Source organism: Falco naumanni, chromosome 5 (assembly GCF_017639655.2).
Source record: "Falco naumanni isolate bFalNau1 chromosome 5, bFalNau1.pat, whole genome shotgun sequence".
Taxonomy (NCBI): Eukaryota; Metazoa; Chordata; class Aves; order Falconiformes; family Falconidae; genus Falco; species Falco naumanni.
In genome coordinates, this window is record NC_054058.1 from 71,974,875 (window position 1) to 71,998,122 (window position 23,248).

At 65.5% G+C, this 23,248-nt stretch overlaps 2 protein-coding genes across 5 annotated transcripts; one reads left to right on the plus strand and one right to left on the minus strand.

Moving 5' to 3' along the window:
- Positions 1 to 275: 275 nt before the first annotated feature.
- Positions 276 to 6,910, plus strand: RBM28 (RNA binding motif protein 28). Its single transcript, XM_040596506.1, has 19 exons — positions 276 to 451; positions 1,198 to 1,371; positions 1,478 to 1,575; positions 1,746 to 1,821; positions 1,940 to 2,032; positions 2,201 to 2,272; positions 2,424 to 2,628; positions 2,839 to 2,969; positions 3,118 to 3,199; positions 3,344 to 3,453; positions 3,547 to 3,620; positions 3,806 to 3,941; positions 4,034 to 4,098; positions 4,199 to 4,357; positions 4,787 to 4,921; positions 5,458 to 5,532; positions 5,621 to 5,886; positions 6,078 to 6,171; positions 6,413 to 6,910. Exons 1-19 carry the CDS (start codon positions 301 to 303, stop codon positions 6,539 to 6,541), a joined length of 2,325 nt encoding a protein of 774 aa, XP_040452440.1. The 5' UTR covers positions 276 to 300; the 3' UTR covers positions 6,542 to 6,910.
- A 636-nt stretch (positions 6,911 to 7,546) lies between these two features.
- Positions 7,547 to 11,451, minus strand: LOC121089498 (leptin). Of its 4 annotated transcripts, none has more exons than XM_040596776.1 (4): positions 11,311 to 11,451; positions 10,471 to 10,496; positions 9,552 to 9,706; positions 7,547 to 9,054 (listed from the first exon to the last, which is right to left on the minus strand). In XM_040596776.1, exons 3-4 carry the CDS (start codon positions 9,693 to 9,695, stop codon positions 8,698 to 8,700), a joined length of 501 nt encoding a protein of 166 aa, XP_040452710.1. In that variant the 5' UTR covers positions 9,696 to 9,706; positions 10,471 to 10,496; positions 11,311 to 11,451; the 3' UTR covers positions 7,547 to 8,697. The 4 variants fall into 4 exon arrangements, with proteins under 4 accessions (XP_040452710.1, XP_040452709.1, XP_040452708.1 ...); XM_040596775.1 differs by having other exon boundaries at positions 9,552 to 9,740; positions 11,311 to 11,450; XM_040596774.1 differs by having other exon boundaries at positions 7,548 to 9,054; positions 9,552 to 10,496; positions 11,311 to 11,448.
- Positions 11,452 to 23,248: the final 11,797 nt, after the last annotated feature.

Sequence of the window (23,248 nt, forward strand, 5' to 3'; positions counted from 1 at the left end):
GTGTACCCAATAAAGTGCCACGTGCGAAGGATGTGAGTGTGACCCCGCGGGACCCCCGCGATCCCTCCCCACCTGGGGCAACCCACAGCGAGGAGACACACACACCCCCCGCTCCCTGTCCCACGGCCACGGGGATGCCCCCCTGTACCCCACCGCGGCTCTCTGGGCTGGGACCCCCCAACCGTTCTCCCCGCCCCCACCGGACCCCGCGGTTCCCCGCCGCGCCGCCAGGGGCCACTCGCCTCGGCAGGCCCCGCCCCCGCCGGCCTCCCGGCAGCCACCGCGCGGCGCGTGCCCACGATGGCGGCGGCCGGGGGCTCCGCGCCGGGCCCCGCGCCGGGCCGCACCGTGCTGGTGCGGGGGCTGCCCGCCACCGCCACCGCTGCCGACCTCGAGGGTCTCTTCGGCCGCCTCGGGCCTCTCCGCCGCTGCTTCGTGGTCACCGAGAAGGGTCGGGGGGGGTCGCGGGACGGGGCTTGGGGTAGCCGGAAGACGAGGCCTGGGGCGGGGGGAGGGCCCAGGCACCGGCGTCTGGTGGGGCTGAGGCCTGGGGCCGGGGCCTGGGGGAGCCTGGGCGGGGCCGGGGGTCTAGGGGGGCCTGGGTCTGTGGTCTGGGATGTCTGGTGTAGCCTGGGGATCGGTGTGTGTCTGTGTGTGTGAATCATGGAGGAGGCCTGGGGCAGGGATGGGGATGGGGGCACCCGAAGCCATGGGCTGGGAGGATTTTGGGGAGGGACGGACTGGCACATGGTGGATGGGAATTATGGGGGAGCAGGGATGTGTGTACTGGGAGCAGACCCATTTGGGAGCAGGAATTTGGGGGGATCAGGATGGAGCAGAGGGCTGGAAGGGGGGATGTTGGGAGGTGGAGGTCAGTGCTGGACTGCAGGTTGAGGGGGGTAGTCAGGAGAACTAATTATTTGGAGTATTGGGGATTGGGACAGGAGATCGGGGGGCAGAGGCAGGTTGGGGGAGCCTGTGAGGTTTGGGAGAAGATGCAGGGGGGACTGGTGGGCATTTTGAGGGGCTGAGTTGGAGGGTGCAGGTTGTCAGGGCAGTCAGGAGGAGCCCTGCAGGGGGCAGCTGGAGACTGAGTATGGCCCCAGGGATGGGAATGGCCTGACCGTGACAGCTGGGGAGGAGGGGAGGGGGAGGGGGGGGGCTGCAGGGCCTCACTGCTTTCCCTGCTGCCCCCAGGCACCAAGACCTGTCGTGGCTTTGGCTATGTCACCTACTCCTTGGCTGAGGATGCCCAGCGAGCTCTGCAGGAGGCCACTGTCCTTGGTGCACGTCGGCTCAGTGTGACGCTGGCCCGGCAGAGGCTCAGGGAGGGGAGGAAGAAGCTACAGCAGAAGGAGGAAGCAGCAGTGGGTGAGCTGGGGGTCCTTTTCCCTGCCAGCACTCTCAAGGACTGGCAGCTGCCCTGGGTCCATCCCTGGGCTGTGCTGTCCGTGAGTCCCCACTCTTTACGCTGCAGAGGCCCCCAAAGCTGCTGCCGCAGTCCCCCAAAGACTGAAGAAGCCCAAGGCTGCCTCCAGGAAAGCCCGGCTGATCATCCGCAACCTCAGCTTCAAGGTACAGGGGTCCAGCCCCACATCCTGCCCCCAGCTGGGGCTGGCATGACCCCAGGGGATGCAGGGAGGGATTGCCACATCCCTGACTGCCCCCACGGAGCATCCTGGCAGGTGCTGCTAGCTCCTGGGGCCCCCCCAGCCCCTTCCCTCACCTGGTTGGTCCCTCCGCAGTGCTCTGAGGACAACCTGAAGTCTCTCTTCTCACCCTTTGGCACAGTACTGGAGGTGAACATCCCCAGGAAGCCAGGTGAGCCCCTGCCGGGGACCATTTTTGGGGTGGTGCCCCCCCCTGTGTTTACAGGCTGGCCCTGGCCATGGAGGGGCAGCTGTCGGCAGGCACAGAGCAGCTCTCCTGGCTCTTGCAGATGGAAAGATGCGGGGATTCGCCTTTGTGCAGTTTGGGAACATGCTGGAAGCAGCCAAGGCACTCCGGGGGATGAACATGAAGGAGATCAAAGGTCTGGCTGTGTTTCTACCCTTTTTCCCCTGCTGCAGTGGGGCTCTCTGGGGTGAGACCCCCTTCCTTCTTTCCCCCTCCCTGGGGGGCTTCAGGAGACTCCCTGGGCAGCCTTGGTTTGCCGGGGGCAACACTGACAGCGTGCCCCCGCATCCCTTTGCTTCCCTAGGGCGGCCGGTGGCGGTAGACTGGGCCGTGGCCAAGGACAAGTACCAGGCGATGCAGGGCAGTCAGCCCAATGGTGAGGGTCCTGGCTCCCCTAGTGTGGCTCTGGGCCTGGCTGGGTGCCCCCCCACCTGGCGGCCTGGGGAACGGTTGCCCCCACTGCTGGTCTTAGAGTGGGTCACTGGGGGTGACTGTCCCTTCTCATCCCTTTTTATCACACACCACAGAGAGCAAGGAGGAGGAACCTAGGGAGGGCAAAGAGCAGAGTCTGGGTGATGCTGAGGAGAAGGAGGAAGAACAAGAAGAGGAGGAAGAACAGGAGGAAGGGGAAGAAGAGGAGGAGGAGGAGGAAGAGGAAGAAGAAGAGAAGAAAGATAAAAAAATGGCTGGAAAGATTAAGATCAAGCCTTCCTTGTCCCAGGCACGAGGGTGGTGAGTGAGAGAAAAGATTCTCCTAGCGGGGAAGGGATGGGGGTGATCCTGGGGGTCTTAGCCTTGCTGTGGGGTGCAGGCCCCTGTTGCAGGGCTCTGGGATGGAGCCCTGGGCTTGTCCCCCTGAGGGACCCCTGGACAGAGACCTGTCCCCCCAGCCCTGCTCAGGGCTATTGCGGGGCTAGGCCAGCTCTGCCCTGGCTATAACAGGCCTGGGAAGGGGACAGCAGCCAAGGACAGCAGCGATGAGGAGGAGGAGGATGATGATGAAGCAGGCAGCGAGGATGATAGGAAGCAGGAGGAAGACTCAGATGATGAGGAGGACGAAGAAGAGGAGGAAGGTCTGTGCCACTCTGGGTGGATGAATCTGGCAGGGTGGGCTGCTGCAGGCGGGGTGATTGGGTTAGCAGCTGGGGGGCTTTCCTGGGGTCAGGGAACTGCTGCAGTGCAGCCACAGGGCACCAACCACTGTATCTTCTGTGGTTCCAGGGAGAGCTGTGCCCAAGAAGCAGCAGGGTAGGGCACGGCAACTCTCATCAGATGTGAGCGAGGGCAAGACTGTCTTCATCCGGTGAGCACTGGGATGAGGGCTGGCATGGGCTCTTGGGGTGCAGAGTGGGGCGCCCCACACTGTGCTGACGGATCTGGGCTGGGGGCATGCTGGGGAAGGGGGCTGCATGCCGTGGCAGCCCCTGACAGTCCTCTGCAATGGCAGGAATCTCTCCTTCGATACGGAGGAGGAGGCGCTGGGGGAGATGCTGCAGCAGTTTGGGGACCTCAAATACGTCCGTATCGTACTGCACCCTGACACAGAGCACTCCAAAGGTAACAGGCAGCAGGAGGGGGGGCATTCTGCACAGGGGGACACAGGCACCCCTCCTGTTCTTGTCCCCTTGTTGAGCCCTTCTCCATCCCCAGGCTGTGCCTTTGCCCAGTTCCTGACACAAGAAGCTGCCCAGAAATGTCTGCAGGCTGCTCAGGAGGAGAGTGAGGTGAGTGGGGCAGCAAGGGACCTCCCTGGGGGCTTGGGGATGGTAGCAGCCCTTCCACTGCAGGTTTGGGGGATGCCTGTGGCATTATCCCTCTCTCTCTGGGGTGATTCCAGCCCCTGGGATCCCTGCCTGGGTGGTGTGAGGTCCTAGCTGCCCCCCACACCCCCAGCTGTGCCCCTTTGCAGGGCGGGGGGCTGCGGCTGGACGGGCGGCTGCTCCGCATTGACCTGGCTGTGAGCCGTGAGGAAGCCCAGAAACTCCGTGGGCAAAAGGTGAAGAAGCCAACGGGCACCCGAAACCTCTACCTGGCCCGCGAAGGCTGTGAGTACTGGCCCTGGGGGTGTCCTGGGCACTGCCTGCCTTTCTCACTGCCCACCCCCTTGCCAACACCCCCCATCTTGCACCCCCTGCAGTGATCCGAGCTGGGACAAAGGCTGCAGAGGGTGTGAGTGATGCTGATATGGCCAAGCGAGCACGGGTGAGCCTTGAGCAGACCCCAGGAGTTGTGACAGCTTGGGGACAGCGTCTCAGGTGTTCCAGGGGGGTACAGGCCTCACTCACAGCCTTGTTTCTCCCAGTTCGAGGAGCTCAAGTACCAGAAACTGCGGGACCAGAACATCTTCGTGTCCCGCACACGGCTCTGTGTCCACAACCTGCCCAAGGCTGTGGACAGCATCCGACTCCGGCGCCTGCTGCTGCAGGTGGTTGGCAGGGGCAAGGCTGTGCACATCAAGGAGGTGCGTGTCCCCCGGCCCTGCCCTGCTCCGGTGTCCCCTTGTGCTCTGTGTCCCCTCTGGCATGGGTTTGGGGGTGCAGAGCAGGTGGGGGTGCACCCCTTGTTCCCTCTGGGGTGGGTTTTGGGGTAGCTGGGGGTGCAGAGCAAGTGGATGTCCCCCCATGTCCTCTTCGGGGAGGGTTTGGGGGTGACTAAAGGTGCAGAGGCGGTGTTGTTTCCCCCCCCTGCTGTGTCCCCCTGTATTCTGTGTCCTGTTTGGGGGTGGCTGAGGGTGCAGAGCAAGTGGGTGCCCCTGGTCATGTTCCCTCCAGGGAGGGTTTGGGGGTGCAGAGGAGGTAGGTGTCCCAGGGTGCAGTGGACCTGCAGGTCCTGGTGGTGGCTGGAGGTCCTTGGTGTGGGTTGGCAAGGCGATGCTGTGCCCCCCCCTCAGTGCCGGGTGATGCGGGAGCTGCGGGGCAAGGGGCAGTCCCTGGGCTACGCCTTCGTGGAATTTGGGGAGCACGAGCAGGCACTGGCCGCCCTGCGGAGCATCAACAACAATCCCCGCCTCTTCGGGCCCCAAAAGGTGGGTGCATCCCTTGGGGCAGGGGGGAGGTTTGTGGGGGCTGGCCACCCCTGGGATGGTGGAGGAGGTCTACCATGTCCTCCTCTTCCCAAGTCCCCCTTGTCTCCCATGACCTCGTGTGGGATTCACTCATGACCCTGTTGTGTGGGATCCCCACAGCCCCCCTCAAAACCCTACACCTTATGGCCCCCCCCGCAAAGCCTATTTCCTTTCACCACCCCCTGCACCCTTACCCCTCGTAATGCCCCCCTCCCCAGCACCAGGGTGTCCCCATCCCCTCCCTCTGCCCTACAGGGCCCCATGGGGTCTGCCCCCATCCCCTTTCAGGTTCCGCCCCCCCCCCATCCATCACCCTATAGCCCCATGGGGTCTCCCCCACTTCCCTCCCACCCTGTGGGGCTCTCCCCATCACCCCACTTGCCCCCTGGGGCCACAAGCAGGGCAATTCCGGGGTCTTGGGGGTGCTCCTGGTCTTATGGGGGGGGCTGCCTCCTGCCATCACCATGGCCTGCCCCCACCCCTTGCTCTACCCACAGCGGCCCATTGTGGAGTTCTCGCTGGAGGATCGTCGGAAGCTGAAGCTGAAGGAGCAGCGAGCCCAGCGCAGCCTGGTAGGTGTGTCCCCCCACCTTGCCACCCACTTGGAGGGTCTCTGCTCCCCGGGGCTGCTCCTGGCACTGACCTGCTGTTCCCCCACAGCTCAAGCTGAAAGCAAAGCCAGTGGAGAAGGAACAGGCTGCTGCCGGGGTAGCCGAGCCAGCGGGACCCCCTAAAAAGCAACAGGGAAGGAAAAAACCCCTCTCCAAAGGAGCCAAGGGTTCCTGCGGATCCCTGGTGGGGGGACAGGAGGCTGTACCCTGGTCCGGCTTCCGCACAGAGGCACAGGTGGAGCGGGTGGAGCTGCCAGACGGCACCACAAGGAAGAAGGTGCTGGCGCTGCCCTCACACCGCGGGCCCAAAATCAGGTACGGGCAGAGCAGGGGGCACACCCCCTTGTCCCCCAGCCTTGGTGCTCCTCTTGGTGTCTCTTGGCTTCTCCCTTCCCTCCCTGGGGGGGCCGTGGCTTTGGGTGCTGGTGGGCAGCTCCTTGGGTACCGCGTGGCACCCATGGGTGTACCTAGTGCCCACGGGCGCCCTTCTGCTCTGCCCCACGCAGGAAGCGTGACAAGGGGAAGGTGAAACCCCTCCCCACAAAGCAGCCCAAGGCCAAAGTCCAGCGGCAGAAGAAGCGCAAGGAGGCCCCTACCCAGGTAGGGATGGGGGGTTTGCGTGCACCCCCCCCCCAGCTAGTCTGGGGTCAGATCCTTCTAATCAGGGGGTGCAACAGGGAGTGGTGGGGTCGTTTCTCCCACATTACTGCACCCCCTAGGCCCCCCTGTTTCTCTTGCATACCACCCAGCAGTGCTCAGGGACTTTGGCTTTGCCCAGCTTGGCACTGTGGGGTGGGGGTGTCCAGGGACCCCCATCCTCCCCTCTGGCCTCTGCCTGCAGGCAAAACAGCGGCGGCAGGAGGGTGGGGGCTCCGAGGCCCGGTTCAGCGAGCTGGTGGAGCGATACAAGAGGAAGATCCTGGGCAGTGATGCCCCCACACCCAAGAGGAGCAAGTGGTTTGAGAGCTGAGACCCCGGGCACCCTGCCCCCCTGCCCATGGGTGCTGCTCTGTGGTTGGGTGGGTGTGTGTGTCATTGGTGTCACATCCCATCGTGGGGTCAGGGTGCTGTCCCATTGGGAGACCTGCTGGGGTGAAAGGACCAAGCCCTTGTCCCCTCCCTGGGTTTTGGAGGTGCCCCCATTGTCATCCCCCTGGGTTTTTGGGGGTGCCCCCATCCCTCCCCCTCCTCTCCCAGGGGGGTTCATGTGGTTTGGGACCCTCTGGGGCAGGGCTGGGGGGAGGGGCCGTTGTTCCCCTCCTAGCACCCCCTACCTTGTCAGCGACAGGGTGTTGTAAAAATATATAAATATATTTTAATAAAGAGCTTTTTGGAGGAAGAGTCCTCTTCTCACCTACAGCTCCTGGAGGTCCCCCCAAGCCCCCCAGCCCTGGGGGCCAAGCTGGGGTGGTCACAGCCCCCTCGACCTGATGGCCCAGGGTATGGTGGGGCTGCAGCCCCATGGCCTGAGGGGGCAGGAGGGAGGGTTTGGGGGTGCTCCCAGACAGGGTGCTCTGGTCCTTGGGGGGGGGGGGGGAGCAGTAATTGGGGTGCCTGTGGGGTGAGGGGAAGTGGAGCCCCATTATTTAAGACTGGCCCAGTGGGGTTGGGGGGGTCCGTGGGTCAGTCCCCCAGTGGGTGTCCGTGCGGCTCAGCACATGGCTCGGCGGGGGGGGGGGGGGCAGGTGGGGTCCTGGCTGAGTCAGCGGCCGCCGCAGCTGTGCTGGGGCTCGAGGCCAAGCCGGCCTCACCTGGCCAGTGGCCTCCAGCCTCTCCCACAGCGTGAGCGACGTGCGTCTGGGCCACTGGGACCTGCCGCTGCCCCACAGCCACCCCCACGCTGGGCAGCCCGCAGAGCTGGGGGGTCCCTGCCATGGGGCTGGGAGGGGACAGTGCTGGGGTCTCTGGACCAGAAAAATCTTCCTCTGGTCCTGTTGGGGAGGGTGAGAGGGGTCTGGGCTGGGGCGCGCAGCACCAGGAACAAGGTATGGGGACAAGGAGACAAGGGACTGGGACCAGGGATAGGGATGAGGGGGAAAATCCAGAGACCAAGGATGGGGACCAGGCACGAAGGACAGGGACAAGGGATGACGGGTAGCAGACCAGGGATTTGGGGCAGGGCCAGGTGTAGCCCTGCACGGGGGACAGTGAGACAGCTCTGTGCTGTCCCCCTCCTTGTCCCCTCCCTGGCCCCGTCCCTGGCCCCACTTTCCCAGGGCTGGGGGCCGGGAGGATCCAACCATTGGCACCCCACACCCCATGGCTGCTCTGCCAGGCCCAGGGAGCCTGGAGCTCTGAGTCTACCTCCCCACCATGTGTCCCCGGGTGTCCCCCCCGGGTCCCCGGAGGTGTCAGGGTCACACCAGGCCGGGGAGGCCAAGCTGGGAAGCCACCGACCAGCTCATAAACCACTGCCGAGCTGCCAGGGCCTGAGTCAGCTGGCACCGTGTCCTCGCACGCTCCTATGTCCCCGGGGTCCTTTGTCCCCAGCTACTGGGCTAGGGGACACCCCCTGCCCTCCTTTGGGGGTCCCTAGTCCAGCCTGTGGCATCTGGGGGAGACACCCCATCCCCTGTGCTCTGTGGCTGAAGCTGTGGCGAAGCCACCAGGTCCTGGGGGGTCAGGGTGGCTGTGCTCGCCTGGTGGGTTGTCTTGGGGCTTTGATTTCATCCCTCCCTGCCCTGCCACATCCCGGGGGACATGTTTTGACCCCCCCCCCAACACCCTGAACCCTGGCTCCCTGGGGACCCCAGTGGTGGTGACACCAGCACCCAGCCTGGCACCCAGCCCGGGCCCGGTGCCAAGTGGAGTCAGTAGAGACATGGGACGGCACTGCTGGAAAACTTGCTTTATTTTAAATAAATGTGGGAGAAATAAATACAAATACTGAATAATTGATAATAATAGCAATAATAATAATGGCAATAATAGCAACAAAATTAATAACAATAATAAAATTATTAATAATATTAATATCATAGAAAAGGAGGAAGTCATGCGACTGGAGTTCTCTCTGGTGCTGGTTGTGCCAGACTGGCCGTGCCCGTGCGTGGGGACAGCTGTGGCCCTGGGCTGAGGGCTCAGCCCAGCGTGCCTCTGCCCGGGCGGGAGGTCCCCATGGTGTCCCTAGCAGGCGGGGAGGCTGTCGAGGCGGGCGGCGATGCCGTCCAGGCAGATGCGGAGCCGTGCCAGGGCCAGCCCGGCAGCGGTGTGGGGTGCCTCGGCTAACAGGTCGGGCAGACCTGGGGGTGCCGGGGGGGCGCGGGGCAGGGGGCAGCCCAGGTGGGCAGCCAGGGCGGCCAGGAGGCTGCGGAGGTTCTCCATGTCGTTGGCGATCTGGGCCAGCGGCAGGCTGCCTGCTGCCAGGCCACCCAGCAGGCGCTGGAAGAGCTGGAGGCGGTGATCCATGGCCCCCAGCCCCTCGGGAGCCCCCTCCCCGGGGATGGCCTCCAGCCCACTGATCTTCAGGCTCAGGGGAAAGAGCTGGGGGGGCAGCAGGGGGAGTTAGGGCTCGGGCGGGGGTCTGCCTGCTGTGGGCAACCCTTCCTGGGGAGCCCCAGCTGGGGCACAGAGCCCCCCCCATCCCACCCAGCCATGGGTCACTGGGGACCCCCCAGCGGGGGCACAGAACCCCACCATCCTACCTAGCCATGAGTGAAGCTCCCTGGGGACCCCCCATCAATCTGGGGCACAGAGCCCCCCACCCAGCCATGGGTCCTTGTGGGTCCCTGACCCTTGGGCCCCAGAGCACCCCCATCCCTGGGCATCCCTTGGGGCACAGACACCCTCCCAGCTGTAGGCATCCCTCCCTAGGGACCCTCCCCATGGTGTTCCCCCCTCGCCCGGGGACCACCCTGGAGCACAGGACCCCCCACCTCACACCCCAGCCCCCTCCCCTGTGTGACTCCAGACATGGGAGGGTCTCATGAGGGGGTGCCCCTCCCCCGAGCCCCGCGCCCCCCCTTCGGGCCAGGCCTCGCCTGCAGCTGCTGGATGCGGGCGCTGAGGGTGCGGGTGAGGTTCCTGGTGTCCGCCCGGACCTTCTCCAGCCGGACGGGATGGCCACTGGCCAGCGGCAGCCACAGCCACAGGACACCCCAGAGGGACATGCCAGGCCACTGCATCCTGCCAGGCTCTGCACCGGGTGGCATGAAGGGGGTCAGGTGCTCCTGCACCACAAAAATGTGTCCCCTCTGTTCAACAGGGGACATGTGGGGTGCTCTGACCCCTCACTGGGGACACATGCCATCTGCATCCCTCATCCCAGGGGACAAAGGGGCAAGTCCTCCCGTGGTGGGTTGTCATAGGGAAGGGACACCCTGGTAAGATGGGGGTCCCCAAGCCATGTGTGCTCCCGCAGCCGGCACCCCCCAGGAGGTGGGAGCAGGTGGAGGTGTGTGATGACATGCCCAGGGAGACGGGGGAAGTGGTGCCTATGGCACGTGGACAGCCACATCCCCGCCGTGTGCCAGGCCCTGGGACAATTGGAGCAAGGTGCCCGTCACCGTGCCACCGTGTCCCCCTCAGCATGTGCCAGCACAGCTGTGCCCCGCCACCTTTCCAGAGCTGCCTTTTTGCAAGCGCCACCTCAGCCACCCATGACTGTGACCGTGCAGGTCTGTCACCGGAGTCTTGGTGACAAAGGACGCTGCTCTGAGGCGGGGTGGGGCTTGGAGGGCCAGGAGTGGGTGCTGGCCCCCCAGTGCTGTGTCCACTCCCCAGGGACCCCTGTTCTTAGTGGGCAGGATGAGGCCAAGTGAGGAGCACAGGCAGTGGATGGACTCTGGGGTGGCACGTGTCCCTGTCACCCGGTGCTTGGGGATGGGGACAGGACAGGGACACAGGGATGGGGGATGGACACGGGGGCAGGGGGGAGCGGGCTCCCACCCCAGTACTCACCGGAGACTCGCACTCACTTGCTGAACCTGGAATGAGAGAGCCAGTAACAGGGGGATATGGGGACCTCTGCCAGGACCCCCGTGTCACCACCCTGCCGGTTTGGGCAGGAGGGGCCCGCAGGGCTGGGGGGGGGGGGGGGCGGGGACGGGGGGACGGACGGCAGCCCCCTGGGGAATGCGGGATGCTCGGGCATCTCCCCGTACTGGGGGACACGGCTGGCAGTTTCCCTGCTGGCCAGGGCGGGGGCGGAGTTGGCAATGGTCCCTGGGGACAGGGACAGCCTGTCCCCGAGGTGCTGTGCCGGGCATCGAGCAGGTGAAGCCGGCTCAGCACGCTGCCCACCTGTCCCGGGCTAAGGGGGCACCCAGAGCCCCTCGGGGGGGTCTGTAGCTGTCGGCCAGGCCTAGAACAGTGTCGCTGCACATCCCCTGGGGTGGTGGGGGGACACTTGGGGTTCCCCCCACCCTGCAGCCCCAGGGCTGGGAGGTCCCTCGGGGTGGGGCAGCCCTGGTTCCCTGTGGCAGCAGCCTGGGGAGCTGAGGGGGTGTCCCGGAGCCGGGGTGTCCCGGGGCAGGGGTGTCCTGGGGGGGATATCCCAGGAGAAGGGGGAGTCCCATGGTAAGGGTGTCATGGGGGCAGGGAGGTCCCCAGGACAGGATTTCCCTCGGGGAGGAGGGGTCCCAGGAGAAGGGAGGTTCCATGGCAGGGGGGTCCCACGAAAAAGGCGGGTCCCATCGTGGGAGTGTTACTGAGGAAGGAGGGGTCCCAGGACAGGGTGTCCCGAGAGAAGGTGGGTCGCATGGCAGGGGGAGCCCCATGGCGGGGGGGTGTCCCGCTTACCTGGGCCGTCCGGTGGGTCCGGTCTGGTCGCGACGATGGCTCCATGCCCCGCGGCCCCCCCTATATAGCGAGCGGAGCGGGGCCGTTGCACAACGGCGCTGCCCGCCCCCGCCCCCGCCCGACGGTGGCCCCGCTGCCCGTCCCGCTGTCCCGCTGTGCATCCCGCTGCCCATCCCGCTGTCCGTCCCGCTGTCCCGCTGTCCATCCCGCTGTCCGTCCCGCTGCCCGGCCACAGCCCCCCGCGGCGACTCAGGGGTGCACCGGCCAGGGGCGGGGGGCGAGGGGGCAGAAGGAGAACGGGGGTCTGGGGATGCACCGAGCACGGGGGGATCCCAAGGACACACGGAGCACCGGGGGCCAGGAGATGCACTGAGCACGGGCGTCCCGGGGCATGGGGAGCACAGATGGGGTCCCAGGGATGCACCGTGCAGTGGGGATCCCAGCGCACACATGGGGAGGGGGGTCCACAGAGGCACTGAGCATGGGGGTGACCCGGGGCATGGCGGGTCCCGAGGGGACAAGCTGCAGCTGCAGGGAGCACGGCCCCGGGGCCAGCACCCAAGAGCCAGGGGAACCCCAAGAGCCTGGGGGACCCACACACCAACACCCCAGTGCCAAGGGACCCTGCCCCACAGTGTGCCCTACGGTCTACCGTCCAGCCCCACTGCACAGTGTGCCCCACAGCCTGCCCCATGGCCGGGCAGGAGTCCCCTGCGTGCCTACGTGCCCAGGTGAGCAGCAGCCCCGTCCGTGTGCAGCGTGACACATCCACATGCACCAGCGCCGTGCACACATGCACACACGCCGCCCACACATGCACACGTGCCTGCCAGGCTGGGCGCTCCCCAGGGAGCAGGGGGTGCCCCCCCAACTCCATATCCCACCTGGACTTGCCCCCTTTTCAACCCAATCTGCCCCAGATTGGGGCATGCATGCTGGGGCAAAAGAGGCTGGGGACCCCCTTCCATCCAGGCTGGGGTGCACTAAGCACCCAGATCCAGCATCCTGCTAGCTGGGCTGGGCGCAGGTGGGTGTGCAGGGCTTTGTAGGGTGCAACCCCCCTCCCTGCCCCACTGTGGGGGTGCCCGGGCACGGGCTGCAGGCAAAGACACGCACAGCTGCATGCACACCTCGGCAGTGTGCTGGGCAGGTGTGCGTGCAGCCCTGCACACACATGCACACACATGGCTACATGTGCGACCTGGCTGAGGAGGGTGTTGAACCCACACTAGGCACACGCATCCTGGTGGTCCCACTGGGGAAGTGGGAGCTCAGGGTGTCCCTCGAGGAGATGGCACTGTCAGAGCAGGTGAGCACTGTGCACCCAGGGCAGCACACACACCCTAAGCATGCACACACACACACTGAGCACAGGCACATGGGTGCACACATATCTGGATGCCTGCACACATCTGGGTACCACACAGACACCCAGGGCATCTGCACGCGCACACCTGGCACATGCACACTTGGGCAGATGCACACTTGGGTACACAGAGATCTGCCCCTAGCCACAGGTGGGCACACGTGCGCACACATCTGAGGACACAGAGACCTGGCCATGTGCACATCTGGGCACACACATACTGGGCACACACACATCTGGGCACATGCACATTTGGGCACATGCAGCTCTGCCCCTGTGCACACTTGGGCACACTCACACATCTGGGCACATACAGACCTGGCCGTGTGCACACCTGGGCACACACATCTGGGCATGCACATCTGTGCACATGCACACATCTAGGTGTACACACACATGTGGATCCACACGTACTCAGGCAAGCACTCACCTGGCACATGCACCCCGGGGACCCCGGGCACTGGCAAACACCAGCACACCCAGAGTGGCCTGGTGTCCCCAGGGAGGGTGTCCCCAGAGCTGGCAGAGGAGCTGTGGGGTCCAGCAGTGGATCAGGGGCCAGGGGTTGAGGTCCTCAGCATCCCTCTGCACCCAGCACAGAGCCACTCACCCCTCCCTGGGCTAGGAGTGTCCACGGGTCTTTGTCCCTAAGGACCTGCTGCAGCTCGAGGAGGGTGACAGGGCCACAGGGACCTGAGTAGACAGTCCTCTTCCTGTGGCAGGCAGCTGTGCCCCACAGCACCTCTGCTCGCTCAGGGGCTGCTGACAGGTCCCCAGGCTCTGGCTACAGCCACAACCTCCCTGTACCTTGGTGGCCTGTCCCCTGCGGCCACATCAGGGATGGAGGTGGTGACAAACAGTCCAGGATTGTCACTCCTGAGCCCGGCTGTCGCCATGATGTGGACAGGCTGGGTGCAGGGGCCAGGCACCCCAGGACAGGGTGCACAGCACCCCGCCACTGCCATCCTGCCCCCGGGCTGGGGGGGTCCCATTCACCATCACTCCAGACCAGATGCCACCATGGGACATCGTGTGCCCTATGACACCAGGGATGCAAATGGGACCCTGCAGGTGGGTGAGGGCAGGGGATCCCCCTCCACTGCTGTAGCCTGGCCAGGGCTGTGCCAGCTCATGGCAGCTGCAGTGGGTCCAATCCTGCTCCACAGCCTCAAAAATGCCTGCGGGGCCACACTGGTTGGAGCCATTGGCACCAGGAAGGGACAGTCCCCGGGGTGTGCCTGCCATGTGCCCTAGCCCAGCACCGAGCCCACCGGCCAGACTTGCTCGTGCTCTTGCTGGGGACTCAGGGCCTGACACACGCCGCACCAGCACTGCCCGGGCAGCACGCAGCACGAGAATCCCAGTGCTGCCAAGCCCTGGCCTTTGCTCGCTCCGCAGCCAAGGGGACACTGAGGCACAGCAGGGATGTGCCTGAGGCCACGCAGCTGCACCGTGGCTGGCAGCCCCAGCTTGGCACCGAAACGGTGGCAAGCCCCGGCACAGGGGTGGGAGTCAGGGCACACCAGCAGAGCCAGCCCTGTGGGGAGCTCCGGGCCCTGGCAGCACAGAGCAGTGGGGTCCCTGGTTGTCCTAACCTGGTCCCTGGGGACAGGGCACTGCGGGTGTGGGGTGGCACGGGGACAGACTGCAGGCAGGACACACTGGTGGGTGCCCTGGCTGCAAGGCCTGGGGTGGGGATGGGGATGGGATGGAGAGAGGGATGGGAACAGGAGTGGGGTGGAGGTGGGGATGGGATGGGAGCAAGGAGAGGGATAATGTGGGGATGGGGATGAGGATGGGAATGGAACAAGGATGGGGATGGGGTGCAGGTGGGGATGGGAACAAGGACAGGGATAGCATAGAGATGGGATGGGAATGGGGACGAGGATGGGACAGGGCAGGGGCTGGGCTGGGGTCTGGGAGGGGACAGGGATGGGGAGTGGGATGGGGAAAGGGATGGGGAACGGGTAGTGATGGGATGGGGCTGGGACAGGGACAGAGATGGGCCCCCACTATCAGTGAGAACCCTGGGCAGCCCCTGCAGCCTGTCTGAGCTCCGCAGGGGCACAGGCTGCTGCCCCCCACACCCCTGAGCCTCCATATCCCCATCCCTTGGGGCCACTGTGTCCACATGCTCTGGGCTCCCCTCAGCAAGAGGGGGTCCCCAGAGCCTGGTCCCCTCCAGGGCCAGGACCAGAGCCGGATTCATCCCAGGGACTCTCAGGGCCCCTGGGGAGTGTGCCAGGAGCCGGCAAACCCCACCCCTTGGGATGCTCCTGGGTGCTCCCACTGTGTGTCCCCTCCCCGCCCTGTTATTTTTGGTGCAGAGAAGCCCCAGCTGATTCATGGCTTTTACGAGACGGCTGGAGCTGGCGGGATTGCTGCCCGTGGAGCCCGGCGGTCCCGGGGGAGCCCATGGCCAGCCCGGATTAGCTCCCACGTTCCTGTGGTCAGGACTGATGGGCTCACCCTGCCTGACACTGGCCCTATTGCGGGGTCCCCGGCAGGCAGGGGGACACCGGGACAAGGTGCTGTTCCCTGTTGCAAAGCCAGGGATGGTGACAAGGGACAGAGCCCACCCAGGGGGGCTTCAAGCCCAGGCCAAGGGGTCATGGGAGTGCCCTAAGGGTGTCTCTGCACCCTGGATGGGTGCTGGGTGCAGTGGACTGGAGGCTGGCCGGTGTCACCAGGTGTCCCCAGAGATGCTGGAGCCCCCAGACCCACAGGATCCCATCCCTGGATCCACACACAGGGTCAGGTGGGGACACAGCCAGGGTGGCACAGGGGGGCTTTATTGGGGGGTGAGGAGCATGCCCATGGCATCAGATGCTAGCAGGTGAGGCAGCCAGGACCCGGTCTGGGGACACAGCCGTGAGCAGAGGACAGCCAATGTCCCCATCACATGTCCCTGTCACCCTTCCTGGCAAGCTGGATGGGCACGAGTGTCCAAGGAGCACAGTACATGCTGCAGCACCCCAATGCACCACAGCACCCCAATGCACTGCAGCACCTCGATGCACCACAGCACCCCAATGCACTGCAGCACCCCAACACACCACGGCACCCCGATGTGTTGCAGCACTCTGACGCACCACAGCACCCCAATGTATTGCAGAAACTGCCGAGTGTGTGGCCCCGTGCATGTCCTCAGCCCCCCCAGGGTGCCCAGCCAGGGGTCAGGGTGCCCAGCCAGGTGCCACAGAAGCTCCCCAGGTCCCTGTGGTGTGGCTGTCACCGTGCTGGCCGGGAAGGTGCCGGTGGCTGGAGCATGAGCTGCCCCAGTGGGCCGGACTCCGCAAACATTGACACAGCCCTTCCAGGAAAGGGCGGTGGTGTCACTGGCTGCCCGGCAGCTGCTGGCAGGGCCCCAGGTGGCTGCCCTGGGGACGCTGATGCCAAACGGGGTCCCCTGCAGCGAGCACGGCTGCCTGGTCACTGTCACCGTGCCCTGTCGTGCCCCGCAGTCAGCATCGCTCATGTCCCCAGTCCCTGTCCTGCAGCCAGCCATTGCTCACGTCCTCAGGCTCTGTCCCTGAGCCCTGTCCCCCTGCAGTCAGCATTGCTTATGTCCCCGATCCCTGTCCCCAGTCCCTGTCCCCTTGCAGCAAGCATCGCTCCTGTCCCCAAGCCCTGAGCCAAGCCCTGTTCCCTCACAGCCAGTGTCACTCATGTCCCCAAGCCCTGTCCCCTCACAGCCAGCATCACTCATGACCCCAGTCCCTGTCCCCTGCAGCCAGCATTGCTCCCACTCATGTCCCCAAGCCCTGTCCCTCCACAGCCATCATCACTCATGTCCCCAAACCCCGTTCCCTCAAAGCCAGCATTGCTCATGTCCCCCATGCCTGTCACCTTGCAGCCAGCATTGACTGTGTCACTGATCCCTGTCCCCCTTACAGCCAGCATTGCTCATGTCCCCAAGCCCTGTCCCAAATCCCTGTCCCTCTCACAGCCAGCTCCTGCCCATCCCCAGTCCCTGTCCCCCACAGTTAGCATCGCTCCCACTCATGTCCCCAAGCCCTGTCCCCCCCCACTGCCATCATTGCTCATGTCCTCAAACTCTGTCCCCCTGCAGCCAGCATCGTTAGTGTCCCCAATCCCTGTCCCTCCCAGGCAGCACTGCCCCCACCCACATCCCCAGTCCCACCAGATCCCCTGCCAGGCCACCTCTCCCAGTCCTTGGGTGCCACAGTGGGGGGCAGGGGCCACCGGGAGGGGCCATGTCCTTGCCCCCCTGCCCCCAAAACCTTTGCTCTGCTTGGAGAGGTCCCAGCCCAGAGCTGGGCTTTGCCGCAGGGGACATGTCCCTTGTGTCACCAGCCTGGCTCAGTATCGTGAATGCATGTGCATATGTGTGTGCATGCATGGGGGGTATGTGTGCACGCATGTGTGTGTGCACGTGTACGTGTGCACGTGTGTGTGCATGCGTGCACGTGTTTGTGCATACGTGCAAGCGCCACATGAAACCATAATGAGTGGGTTGCAGGCAGGCCCATGCTGGTAACCAGGGATGCAATGGGCACACAAACTGGGAGCACCGGGAACTTGCTGTGCCCTGCTGGGTTCCAGGCACCTTCCCCTGCCTGCTGCCAGGAGCTCTGCCAGATGCCGGGCATGCTGTGCTGCCGGCTGGATCCCGGCAATGAATATTGCAATTACAGGGTGTCACTTGGGCAATTCTGGTCCCCGGGCAGGGGACAGGGCGATCGATCCCAGTGACATCTCCGCATTAACCACGAAGCAATGATCTCTGTGCAGCGCCTCCATCCAGTAATTTGGTAATTAAGCTGTCATTAGCTGTGCAGCAGGGCCTGAAGGTCACGGCTGATGCTGCTGTGGGACGGGGAGAGTCCAGCTCTGCTGGGGACATGAATGTTAGTGGCAGACAAGGGGACAAGGGATACGGTGGTGCTGCACAGCCCCTTGGGATGTGCTGTAGTGGGTTGTGCACCCAGAGGTGTGTGCACCCTGTGCGCACAGACACGCGTGCACGGGAAGGCCTGGCACACCAAAATGCCACGGGAGGTGGCCATGCCCAGCCTGGCCATGGCTCAGCACACGGTGGCTGCTGTCCCTCCTTGGTGGCAGTGAGTCCCTGGGCCCCCCAGCCTGCCAGCACCATGGGGTGCTGGTGTCCCCTCTGGAAAGGGGCAGGAGGAAGACACACACCCCTCCCCCCACACTGGTCTGGTTGTTCCCATCCAGACAGCTGTCACCCCATGCAGCCACTGTGCCTGAGTGACGGGGTGTCCCAAGGGTGCAGTGACCTCCCCCAAGTCTGTCTCACCCCCCGGCTGCCCTGCTGCAGCACCAGGTCTTACCCCAGGACCCCTTTCCCCAGTCGAGTCCCCACACCAGGGGGGAAATGGCTGCTCGCCCACGTGGAGCAGGGTCCACATCCCCAGGCAGCCCCAGTGCCACCGCTCCCTCCCCCAGCAGTGCTGGGGGGGTCTGGCTGTATCAGGGAGTGGGGTAGCTTTGTGCACTCTCCCGCATTTCTGCACCTGCCCCATGCCCGCTGTCCCCTCCGTCCCTAGGCTGTCCCCATGTCTGGGGGGTGTTGGGGCTCCCCCAGCCCCTCGGACCCTCCCGGTGTCCCCACACTTACCTGGTCTGTGACTCCCTGCAGGCCTCCCCGCCGACTTGATCCCTCGCAGATACTTTTTGGGGTAAGGGCTTCCTGACTGCTGGCGGGAGGAACAGCAAGCCCAGACCGCAAAAAGATCCGAGAGAGACAGGGATGCCCGCAGTGGTGGCTGTGATGGCAGGAGGTGACAAGGAGGGACACAACAGGGATGCAGGGTCTGGGATGCCCGATGCTGCGCAGAGCCCCCAGGGATGGGTCCTGCAGTGGGACATGGCCCCCACACCCCGAGGTCCCTGCCAGCCCCAGGCTGACCCCTGTGCTGGGGATGACAGCCGCTGGTGTCACCCGTGTGCCCAGCACAGGGCACACTGCCACCCCTCCACAGGCATAGGGACACCCCACGTGTGTACCACTGCACTGCAGGCATCCATGGGAGATGGGGGGGGCCCTTACAGCGGGCACCCCTGCTACACAGCACCCCAGCCTGGGCAGGGGGCTCCTGGTGCTCCCTGGTCCCTCAGGGTCCCTTGTGCCAGGAGCCAGGATCCTCAAATGACGTTGGTACCACCGGAGCTGGGCAGACCGAGGGGACATGGCCGTGACCGAGTCAGGACGTGGCACATACTGATGGGGATACACTCGACCCATCCCGGTGTGGCTGTGGCACAGAGAAGAGGAGCAGCCTGGCTGAACACCAGGCAGCAGCAACCCCTGCCTGCGGGCAGGGAAGTGCAGCATCCCATCAGCTGCAGGCAGGGAAGCGCAGGATCCCATCAATTGCAGGCAGGGAGGGAAGTGCAGGATCATGTTGGCTGCAGGCAGGGAAGTGCAGGGTCATGTCTTGGATCGGGTTTTGCTGGTGGAAGATGCTTGCTGGTAGCTGCAAGCCCAGCACAAGCTGTGATCTGTGGTGACCCGCATCACTGCTGCCTATTGGCAGTGAGCAGGCTCCCCAGATCCCTGCCATTGCTCCATGAGTCACATCGGGCATCACCAACGCCAATGGCAAAGCCCAGCTCCTTTTCCTCAGCTGCCAGAAAACCCAGCCAGGCCCAGGAGGCACCACAGCAGCCAGCAAGAGTAGCCGGTGCTCGGCATTACCACAGGCTGCCGGGCTCAACCATCCTCCAGTTCCGTAAGGAAGCTGCTGACAGATGATCCCATCCTTGGTGGCACTGGCTGCTTGGCGGTGGGGCGAGGGCTGCCTGAATTCTTGTGTCTCCGAGCCATATCCCCAGCACTGGCGGCAGGATGAGGCCATGGATCCGTGGCTGGATGGTGTCGGTCCTCAGCTCAGCTCTTGGGAGAGACATCAGAGGTTTTCAGGGTACAGGGTCTCCCTGAGGGCCTTTTGGTGGTGGACACCTGGTGCTGCCACCCATGGCATGGGGCTGCGGCAGAGCAATCCCTGGGGACAGCCGGGGAAAATGCCTCCCAGAGCCGCAGCAAAGCAGCCCAGCTCCTCATCAGCTGTCACGCTGAACCTGAGCTAAGATGACACCATCCTTTGCCTGCAGCACACCTGTCCCTTCTCCATTGCAGTTATCTCCATCCCCTGGCCCTGCTTCCACCCTGCTGCTGCATCTCCATCCCACCACCATCTCCACCTCAGCATCATCTCCATCCCACCATCATCTCCATCCCACTATCGGCTCCATCCCTGCACCATCTCCATCCCAGCACCATCTCCACCCGCGGCCCCGACAAGCAGGGTGTCAGGGAAGATGCTTCACAGAGAAGGTGATGCTTTGCAGGCTGCATCGCCCGATCCCTGCATCTCCCTGCACGGTGGGGCCGGGGTGGGTGATGCTTTGGTGTGCAGCTGAGCCGTGGCATCGCCTGATTCCTGATTTATTTGCAAGCTGCACAGTTCCAGATCGGAGGAGGCTGGGGGGTTGTTGCCAGGCTCCGCTGGCCTTGCCAGCCGTCCCAGTCATGCAGTGGGAGGTGGAGAGACCACCACTCCCCGGTCACAGTTTCCACCCTGGTTTGGGGGGCTGGGCGGGCTGGAGGGGGTCACTTTCTGTGGCAGTGGCAAGCTGTGCCCGGCACTACACCTGCTCCAGGGCCTTGCTGAGCTGTGCTGAGAGAGCAAGGGGATGGCCCATGCTCACCTACACCCTTGGGAGCCCTGGGGCTTGGGGGCGGACACAGGACGGTGGCCTTGCTGAGCACCAGCAGCCACATGGGGATGCAGCTGCAGCACACCCAGCAGCTCCAGGGAGCAGGGGCTGGATCCTGCCGCCACCCACCCAAGTCAAGCACCCTGGTCCCACTGGCCCCCAGGACCCCTGTCCTCCCCAACAGACCCCTGGAGCTGGGGACCCAGCCTAGGGGCCAGCAGGCACCCGGGGGTGGGTGTGAGCAGGCGAGGGCGCGGGCGAGGCAGCGTGCCCGTGCCAGTGTCGCACAGACCTTTCTAGATCGCCGCAAGGCTCTGAGGCTGGTTTTGGGGCCCGTTGGCTCCTCTGACACCACCGGCGTGCAGAGGGGACCGCCACCCTACTGCCACCCCCCTGTGTCCCCACCACAGTGCTGGATGGAGCCCGGCATGGGAATCCCCGTGGCTTGGCCAGCCAGCGTGCCCCCCAGAGGCAGTGCAGAGCTGGGGGACCCCTGTGCCCTCCGAGATGGGGGAGACTTGGGGGGGGCACTGCATGCAGTGGGGTGCAGGGACGTGTGGGACAGAGGTGCAGGCAGGTGGGGGGGGCTTTGGGATAGGGAGGGGCACCCCGGGAGCATTTCAGGGGGGTCCCCACGCAGAATGGAGGGGGGGGGCATGGGTGACCCTATTAATGGGGTGCGCGGGAGAATGGGTGGGGATCCGGGGTGCTGCAGGGGGGTTCACGGGTGGCCCCGCTGAGCAGTGCATGGGAGAGGAAGGGGGGGGGGGTGATACTCGGGGATCCTGGGGCACAGCAGGGAGGGGGTCAAGGGTGGCCCAGGTGTGTACGGCATGGGGTGGGGGGGCCGGGGCACAGCGGGGTGCGGTTCACGGGGTCATAGGGTGCTGCAGAGGGGGTTCCTGGGGATGCGGGGGTCCTGGGGATGCTGCGGAGGGGGTCCTGGGGTCCTAGGGTTCTGCAGAGTGTGCGTGGGGGGGGTCAGGGTGCTGCAGAGGGGGGGGGTGGCAGGGTCCCGGGGGTCCCAGGGTGCTGCAGCAGAGGGGCCTGGGGACTCGGGGTGCTAGGGATGGGTGGCCGGGGACCCCGGCATGCATTGCATGGGGTCTCGGAGCGCTGTGTGTGCGGGGTGACCCGGGGGGGCGCGGGGTTCCCGGGACCCCTGTGGTGCCGTGGCGGGGGGTCTGAGCGCCCCCCCCGTGTCTACTGCATGGGGCCCGCGGGGCAGGGGGTCCTGAGGGGCCTGGCCGGGCATGGTGCGGTGCTCCCTGGGCACGGGGCGGGGGGGGAGGGCAGGGGGGGCATCCCCGGGAGCTGCGGGGTGTGGGGAGGGGGGAGCCCCGGGGGCGGGGCGGGGGGGGCAGGAGGATCCCGGACCCACCCCCGACCCCCGCGGTCCTACCTGCCGGTGCCGCCGCGGTGCGCGGGGGGGGCCGGGGGGGCGGGGGGGGCCCCGGTGCGCGGCGGCGCGAGCCCCGGCGGCGGCGATTGACCCGCATTGACGTCACTGCGTCATCAGGGTTCCCCTGGAAACACGCGCGAACTAAAAATAGCCGCGGCGGCGAGGAGGGGGGGGGGTGGGGGGAGGGCCGGGGGGGGTGGGGAGCGGCCCCCCCGCCCCCGCCGTCTGCCGCTATTCTGGGGACAAAGGGTTAAATATAGCCACGCACCGCCCCCGCCCCGGGGACACCGCCCCGGGGGACAGCCCCCCCAAGGGGGGACACCGCTCCGGGGGACACGGCCCCAGGGGACCGGCACCCACGAGGGACAGCCACCCCCAGGGGGAACACCGCTCCGGGGGACCCCGCCCCGGTGGACAGCCACCCCCCGGTAGACAGCCACCCCAGCTGGTGACACTGCCCCGGAGGATACCGCCCCCGCGCCCCCCGGCTCCGGACCGCCCCGTCTTGTCACCTGTCTCGAGGACACCGGGACACGGGGACACTGGGGCATGGGGACACGGGGGCATGGGGACACGGGGATACTGGGACATCGGGACACCAGGACGCGGGGACATGGGAACACCGGGACACGGGGGACCGGGGCTGTCCCCGGAGCAGCCCTGCCCCCGGAGCGGCCCCGCCCCGCGGCGGCCGAGGACCCTCGGGAGGGAGGACGGGGACGGGGACAGAGACTCCTCCATGTCACACGTACCCCTCCGCACCTAGACATGGTGTCACACACAGCCACCCCGGCCACGTGGCAAACCCACCCGTGCAATGCTGCCTCATGCTGTTAATTAACCACTTTGCCAATTAGCGGTGACAGCTAATTACCGCACTTCAATCAGCCCAGAGCCGAGCCCCCTCATGCCCCCCGGTACCCACGGCCACCGTGGTGGGGAGCGGGCACCCGGCTGCACTGGAGCCCACGCAGCACAAGCACCCTGCCAGCACCCCAGGGACAGGGGACACGGGTGGGTGCGCGCTGGTGACAGGGATGGGTGGCACATGGGGTGCTGTGGGGCAAGCCCACGTCTCGCTTGCTCCTTGCTGGTTGTTGCATGCCGCCCGTGCTCAGTGGGTGCTAGGTGGGTGCTGAGCATGGTTAGGGGTCCCCACCCCAGCAGGAGCAATGCCCCAGCCTGTCTCAGTGTGCCACCACGCAGCCCTACACGTGCTCCGGACATGGCCAGCTTTGCTGGGAGAGGCTGCAGCAGGGACACACCCCCCCCCCCAAGGCTTCTTGATCGCCACCCCCGGCACCCCCCCACCCCCCAGCTTTGTTGGCTATAAATGCGCTGAACAACCTAATTAAACTGGCAACTAATTGCAGGGCCGTGCACGGCAGGACCGTGGCAGTTGTCACCGGGTGTCACTCGCTTGGTGGACGCATGGTGATGCACCAGCATGGGGGAGGCGGGGA

Excerpts from the sequence above, each read along its gene's own strand:
- RBM28 (XM_040596506.1), top strand. The coding sequence starts at position 301 with ATGGCGGCGGCCGGGGGCTCCGCGCCGGGCCCCGCGCCGGGCCGCACC. Across the intron at positions 1,372-1,477 it reads GAAGGAGGAAGCAGCAGTGG|AGGCCCCCAAAGCTGCTGCC; the intron begins GTGAGCTGGGGG and ends TTTACGCTGCAG. Across the intron at positions 3,200-3,343 it reads GGCAAGACTGTCTTCATCCG|GAATCTCTCCTTCGATACGG; the intron begins GTGAGCACTGGG and ends CTGCAATGGCAG.
- LOC121089498 (XM_040596774.1), bottom strand. The coding sequence starts at position 9,782 with ATGTCCCCTGTTGAACAGAGGGGACACATTTTTGTGGTGCAGGAGCAC. Across the intron at positions 9,055-9,551 it reads CCCGCATCCAGCAGCTGCAG|CTCTTTCCCCTGAGCCTGAA; the intron begins GCGAGGCCTGGC and ends CTGCCCCCCCAG.